This window comes from Bombus pyrosoma, linkage group LG13, assembly GCF_014825855.1.
Source record: "Bombus pyrosoma isolate SC7728 linkage group LG13, ASM1482585v1, whole genome shotgun sequence".
Lineage (NCBI taxonomy): Eukaryota > Metazoa > Arthropoda > Insecta > Hymenoptera > Apidae > Bombus > Bombus pyrosoma.
In genome coordinates this window covers 6,661,798-6,669,671 of record NC_057782.1, presented here as the reverse complement: position 1 = coordinate 6,669,671, position 7,874 = coordinate 6,661,798, and the positions used below count along the sequence as shown (strand labels likewise).

The window sequence follows — 7,874 nt, the reverse complement described above, 5'->3', positions numbered from 1 at the left end:
GGCGGCGTGGTCGGTTCCGGTGGAGTAGTTGGCGGGGTAGTTGGTTCCGGTGATGTAGTTGGCGGCTTGGTCGGTTCCGGTGGAGTAGTTGATGACGTGGTCGGTGGAAAAATGTCATAGCATTTTGCTTCTGGTTTTGGTATATTAAATGGCCAGTCACAGACCTGCTCTTCTGGATTGAAGACCAGTCGATTCTGTCCACTGCCGAATCTTGGACAGCATAGTAGGCATGCCAGACCTTTTAAGCATTTATAATATTTATGACAGTCATCGGGATAAGGAATATGATGCGTATACGTCCTGTTTCCTTTACCAACGCATTGCTGCATTGGAATACAGTCGTGAGATACTACTTCAGGACAATTTTCGTCCGCCGTCGCTATAGTGACAGCAATGAACAACAGATACAACACTGAAATGTATAAAAAGAAAACATTATTGCAATTTATCAAATTTTATCTTTAACTTACGTCTTCAACTGTCATTATATATTAAGCGTACATATTGAAAGGGTGCAAGCATTTTTGTTGCCAGTTTTTAAAATAAAGTGTCTGCCGTTTTATTTAAATTTTGTCTCTTACTTATTGTACTAACGGGCATCACTATCTTCTTTATAAATTTTTTCCTACGAGAAATTGTTTAAAATATTCGAGTTACTTACCCTTCATTCTGTATAATAAAACGAAGTCACCATTCCTTATCTACAGAAAACTGACAAATATAATCTATGCGAATCGACTTTTATAATGGACTGAATCTTATCATTAACATATCATTTATCTTATCACCGCCAATACGTACATCCTTATTTAACTTGGAATCAGTTTACCGAAGTTTTACTTGATCATCATTAATCTACCATTTCTTTTATATTTGAAGCTTGATCTATCAAACCAATAATTACATAGGTACAACGTATTTGGCAAATTAAAAGTTTCGTTTTAATGTGTTACGTCATAGAATAAAAGTACTGTTTTACTTATAGTATAAGAGAAACAACATAACTCGATCATCTTAAATATCTCACGTATTTTTGATAAATAGGGGAAAAATGTCAAAGGAAACATTATTTGTTTGGGAAGGAAAAATATTATAACGAACAGAAAATTTTTCTCAATTTTTCGAGTAATAGTAAGATCATCTTGCTATTCACCATACTTCTTCAAAATGAGGTTATATATCGTTATCATTATGGCGTAATACTCGAAATCAATTAAATAATTTACTAATAACATAATTTTTACTCTCTTTCTGCTAAGATTTCAAATTTTAAGTACGATAGATCAAAATAGAAAACAATGAAATAACTCTAATAGAAAAATAAATTATTTTATTTCATTATTTGTATTTCATTAATTTATTATACCTAAACATTTGGAAATCTTTCAGGCTGAAGGTTACGTGAATAATAATGTATTGGGTCAGAAGATTGATATTGATTTTTATTGACGATAATAAGAAAGTTATGTTGCAACATCCAACAATTCAACATTCATTGTACATTCATGCATAGAACAATGGAAGATCTGATTTAAGTTACAGAATATACAAATTCCATCGTTAAAAGCGATTTCGGATCGATTTCTTATAATATTGTTATGAAACCGAGTTAGCCACATTAGTCGATAAAATTTACTCTGTGGTTGTGGACAGCAAAAATCCGTCAATGAAATTACCTAAAGTCGCTTTTTCATGAAAATTTTCTGTACTTATACTTTTGATAATTTCAGTTTTTGATAAAAAAAAAAAAATAAATATCAGCAAATTCTTTTAATAAAATGTAATGTGCGTAATTTACGCCGAACAAATACACGACGAAATATACACGATGTAAGAATAATTATTCTTTATCTCAGTAATATGGGCGAAATTTGGTAGAACTGTGATATTACAAAATTAGCTGTAAGACCAATTATGATTTATCTCATAACCTTCATAGCCTCTATTGATGAAACGATGGGTTTCATCGAAAACTAAAATATATTCGAAAATAAAATAATAGTACCTTGCAATAAAAATTATCGTGTTTCAATTGAATCGTAATTTAGTTTTGAATTAGTTGCTTTTAATCGAATCGATTAACGTATCCGTACATTTCGATACCGTTACCTTTATTAAATTATATTCTATCATAGTGTTACAATCTACATCACGAGTATTGATATGTCTACGTCATGAATATTAATATAACCAATTAAGTGAAAATATATTTATAATTTTAATATCATATTTAACAAATAACTGAGTTAGGATTGTAAAGACAGTGATACCGTGTCAACGAAAATTGCTAGATCGCGTTTGAACCTTGAAAAGCGTGCAAATTTGGAATCGCGATATCATTTATACAATTACGCGCAACTAGTAAACAAAAGAATTAGAATTCATGAATATAAAGGATGTACTTTGTCGACGATGTACGTCTCCATATTCAACTTTAAACTATTTACTGTGTATCAATTGGTAAAGGAAATTAAATTAATGTCAGACGTATATTTCATACGTTGTATAATCTACACATATCTTGTTTTGTATATTTTACTTTTATTCGTATAAATTGCATTACATATTTATCGGTGGTCGGTTTTCAAATTATTTTCTTCGTTTTTATCACTCCATAGGTATAGCCCAATTTGATTATTTGACTCCCCTCACGAATATGCCGGATAATAGGAATTCTACCGTATCTACATCTGGGGGATATTTCGTCATTGCGAAAATCATTTAACATATAGAATACAATGCAGTATCGAATAACTTTTATTTCCATCGAATGTTTTACAATCCGATCTTTTATATTTCACATGGTATATTTGATTTACGTTTGCTGTGTATGTAACTACTACATTTTTGGTAATGTTTTTGCTCATCAATCGCACTTTTACAACATAAAATAGTGACAATATACATGGCCATAAATCGAATATAATTAAATTAATATCGTTTCGTGGTACGTATACGTATAAGAATGAATGGTAATTAAATGGTGTCATTTATCTTTAATTTTATTATTTACAGAAAATTTGCCATCTGTGGCCAAATTTAATGCAGTCATTCTAAAAAATTACATAAATTAGACAATATGTAAAAGCAGCATTACGTTTTAACCTTGTGACATCGTAATATTCTAGAATTCAGAGATACTCGATGAAGGTATTATTTATCCTTGGTGATTATTCTTTTTGATTGCGCGATTCATTTCCTAGCTTTTAAAGAAAATTATTCAGGAATGGTATATCCGACCAAAAAGTTTTGTTTGCCCGTAAGTTGCAGTTGCAAGAATCTGATGGTACACAGGTCTGCTGTTGACTGTCATACCGACTACATCCAGGGCAATTGACGACATAAGGAGCCCCCATTGAACATACGCAGTATTTGCTGCAATCTCTGTGTTGCAAACGGATAATCGGACTAGAAGACGTCTGCTCCGGACAGCGCCCTATACAGGAATTGACAGGAATCGTTTTATTTGAATATTCATGATAACAATGGGCATCTTTATACACACAGTTTCCGAGTACATAATCAAAAGATGATGCACCAGGGCATTCTGCGAGATATTTGACTCCTCCTTCGCATTTATAGTAAAGTTCACATTCACAATTATGGGGTACAAACTTGGAAGTTCTGGTACAGTCAGTTATGCGCGGGCAGTGCATAGATATTAAATCCACGCTTTCAGGCCAGGCACATTCTCCTGAGACATTATCATAGTACAAACCGCTGGCACATTGCTCGATATACACGTTCCTGCCGCTGCATCTACAATATTTTTGACAATCACCTGCGTAAATACTTGTGTCGTGTTTTGTGGTGTCACAGATTCCGCAATTCTTAGTTTCATCACATGATGGGCTCACATAACAGTAAGCATATCTACTATCAACACATGTTTCTTTTCTATAGTCAAAAAGTTGTCCGTTTGCGCACCGTGCAGGTATTCTCCCATTGCCTGAACATTTATAATATCTGTCACAGTGACATTCATCAGGAACGTTCTCGTAACCCAAACTACAGTCGAAAGGATTACACTGCTTCGGCCAGTAACTTATATCTTCTGGCCACTGGCAGCTTTGTGTACCCCGGTCGTAATACATATGGCGGGGACAGGTTTCAACTGTGGCGGCGCTGTGGTAGCATGTACAATACTTATTGCACTCCTTGTGGGGCAACCGGCTATTGCTTGACGAACAGGTGCCTTCGCAACCGTTATTTTTACCGGGGTAACAGATAGCCTTGTCTTCTGCCACACATTGTAATTGTATATAATCAAACGATTTGCCTGAGCTACATATGTACCATTCGTATCGTCCGCCGTGACATTCATAATATTCATGGCATTGACACTCGTGATGTGTTCGCTCTCCTTCAATGCAATAGGGCGGGACTGTAGAGGGGGTCGTGCTCGTGCTCGTGCTCGTGGTCGTGCTCGTAGTTGTGGGTATGCAATGTACATTTTCTTGATAGTCACAAATCTGATTTATACGGTCGAATACTAGATTTCGAGGACATTGCTTTATCACTTTCAGTCCATGTTCACATTGATAATACAGATTACAGTTTAGTGGATAAGCAAACCGAACAATACAATTATTACAATTATTACACGAAGTACATTCATAGTCTGTATTATCAGGTGTCGTATTGTCAGGTTCTTCATTGCCACCTCCGCCGCAGCCGGGAACGTTCTTAGGTAGATCGCACACATGCAAAGTTGGATTGTAGACATGTCCTACAGAACAATTCCGAAGACATTTGCGACCCTCATAGCACTCGTAATATAACCTACACTCTTTATGAGGGAAGCGAGCATGGCTAGAGGATGGACAGTCAGTTGAATAATGACAATTTGAATCTAGGTAACTGTCGTCAATATACATTTGGTTTTTACATATGGCGGCATGCGGTAAGTCGCAAACATTTCTAATATAATCATATATCATGCCTTCAGGACATTTTTCTATAAACTTCTTTCCGTCTTCGCAAGAATAATAATTGGTGCAAGAGCATTCGTGTGGTATGAATGTATATCCTTCTGGTGGACAATCTACGATATTTCTTTCCTCCGCTGGAATTTCGTGTATTTCGGCAAAAGCGTTCCCCGTCACTGCCAAAACGGCGATGACTAGTAATAATAAATCTGAAATAGAAGACTGCATATCATGAAGAAAAAGCTAATTTTTGTTTAAATGAAAACTAATGTCCCCTACATCTTAAAGAAATCTTCCAAAAAATTTAGTGACGAATTTGATGATTTTAATTTTTACAGTTACTGATTACAAATAACTATTATAAGTGATTAATATTTTTTATTATCATCATCAGTGAGGAACTAAAACGAGATCCGTCATTAATAATGACTATTGCTAAACAAAGGAATTTGGTTATCGTTAATGATTATAGGTAACTAAAAAGAGTATTGATCGTCAACCTGATGAATGCATATACGACGCAGTGTTGAATATAAGGGTACTAAGTGTAACAGTTAACAGCATAACAATTTTCAATAGTGATTTAAAGTAAGCAAAAAATGTTCATCTTCGATGGTTATACGTAATTAAAAATAGCTTCCTTCGTCGTTAATGTTCACCAGCAGCCGAAGAAATTTATTTCGTTCTCTATATTCTCCCAAAGAATATACGTCTAATATATTCGATATAAGAACGTACCAAAGTAAGATGAAGTCCCGAAAGCAACATGGGTTACGAAGTACATCACAAGTAAAATTACTCACCTCTCATTCCAACAGATTTATTTCTGACGATTGAAAAATAACACACCTTCCTATAGTCGGTTTTTAGGAAGAAACTGACATTACAAAATTATAAGATTTGACTTTTATAGCTAACTTATCGGACTATCAACATATCTTGCTACTTTGTACCGGACGATACAATCATTTAACAATGTAAGTTTAGATTATTTTCAAACGATAATTCCTGTTATTACTTTACTCTTTATTTTAGATTTATCACTTTGATTTAAATTGGCTTATCGTTTCGGAATTCACATATCAAAGGTGCGATGGAGAAACAATAGTGCTTAATAACGCTACAGAATATACGTTATATACTTAGATATATATTTAGGAGGGTTGTGAATGCAAACTGTGATCAAAGTCTTGAGAATGTCGAAATATTCGAAGCAAGCGATTCTGTATAACAATTTCAATGAGAGAAGTAAGCTTCTCTTAGAAGAGTATCATAAAAAGAAGTAAATAATAACGGACAACTATGATACACACATGGTATAAACAGGATCACACCTTACACACGTAACAGAATCGAATTACTCGATTGGACTTTACAGCTAAAGATATAGAACAGATATAGATATACTGTACTAATAAAGATATAGAACGAAGTTCTTAAAATTCTTGTCCTATTACACAGTGATACAAATAAGATCGTGACAAGATTAGATTGCAATATAATTTCACCGACCAAAATATATATATCTGCAATTATAAATCGCAAATATGTTACTTATTGCGCAGATTTCGTATAGTTATCGTGAAACATGTAATAGGAAAATGCCAACAGACGGCCTTTTATATTAATTATAATAATAAATTAAATATCTCCGTGTTTTATTCGTATATCTTTCCAACGTTTAGTCGACAAAACCTTTTATGATTTCTGTTAATAAAAAGAGATTATGTTTATCTACATATTCCTACGATAATGATTATCTTAGGCAACGTTAACAGGGAAGAGAAATTCAGCCTAAATTTCTAAAACATTATGAAATATTCATTATAAAGCGTTTTCATTCAATGGAAAATTCGGAAAATTACTTCCTCTTCGGACCACGTCCGACTAGGATAAGTTTGTTCTACTGATTCAGCAGGCGACACCGTTGAAGATATTCGGATATTCAATGCGGATTGAACTAGTATTCACCTATGACGATAATTTTTATCATATCAGAGATGACTTCTAGCACATTAAATGCAAAGATGCGCCGATTCCTAACTAGAATGGCTCCCAAATAAGCCTAGAAAATTTTGATTGTCTATAGTAGGCAAAAGATTGTTCAAGTTAGTTAATGCAGTGATTATCTTAGTCAATTTCCAAAAATAGGAATTCTGATTTATCCGTATTTCGAATTTAGATGTCCAGTTTACACATACAAACTTTAGTTAAAATTGTCAACTATTTATAAAAAAATAATGAACAGGAAAGTACTGAAACAGATTTATTCTTTACAATCTGTTTATGTGCTTTTATTTGTTGTTGAGAATATAAAATTTTTCCATGGGCATCTATCAGCATTTTGAGAGTTTTCATCCGCGAAATGTGAACGATTGTTGCCAAAGAAAAAGTAGATGATCAGTATTATTAGCTGCACTATGAATCTACAAATTTTCATCAAAATCGACATATCACATTTAGTTAATGTGTCCTGTAGATATTCAAATAAGATACTTTCTCTAAGATATTGTATTGTACGAGGTTACGATGATGCTTAATCCCGTAGAAAGAAACTACAGAACTGTAGAAAACGAATTACTAGCAACGGAATTCAGCATTTATTAATAAAATTGCACTTTCCCGTTGCAACGTGTGATTTCATTTTTTCCTCAACTTGTTACGCACCACTTCCTACAAATTTTGGCACACCTCATTTCAACGCAGCCCAGACTTGACCAAATTTTAACGTGAATAAAAATAATAAACAATTATTTCAAATAATTTATTTCGGATACTTATTTCCACTATTATTTTTAGAAAATAAATGGAAAATGATGAACAGGGAAGATAAGTGCCTACTGTCCCTATTAAGAATCGGCCAGACCAAAATCATCTATGTCCTGGAAACAACTCATTCACAGCAAAATGGACCGAACATATTGCACCACCTGGGGAAATCAGCCG

At 33.8% G+C, this 7,874-nt stretch overlaps 2 protein-coding genes across 2 annotated transcripts in view; both read right to left on the bottom strand.

Moving 5' to 3' along the window:
• Positions 1-685, bottom strand: part of LOC122574296 (peritrophin-1-like) — a 1,489-nt gene extending 804 nt beyond the window's left edge. The window contains exons 1-2 of the mRNA XM_043741710.1: positions 662-685; positions 107-412 (exon numbers count right to left, since the gene is read on the bottom strand). Of these exons, the coding sequence (XP_043597645.1) occupies positions 107-412; positions 662-668 (313 nt within the window). The 5' untranslated portion in view covers positions 669-685. The remainder of the gene's footprint in view (positions 1-106; positions 413-661) is intronic.
• A 2,322-nt stretch (positions 686-3,007) lies between these two features.
• LOC122574287 (chitin-binding domain protein cbd-1-like) lies at positions 3,008-5,757 on the bottom strand. Its single transcript, XM_043741693.1, has 2 exons — positions 5,732-5,757; positions 3,008-5,137 (listed from the first exon to the last, which is right to left on the bottom strand). The coding sequence occupies exons 1-2, from the start codon at positions 5,736-5,738 to the stop codon at positions 3,207-3,209; spliced, it is 1,938 nt and encodes a 645-aa protein (XP_043597628.1). The 5' UTR covers positions 5,739-5,757; the 3' UTR covers positions 3,008-3,206.
• Positions 5,758-7,874: the final 2,117 nt, after the last annotated feature.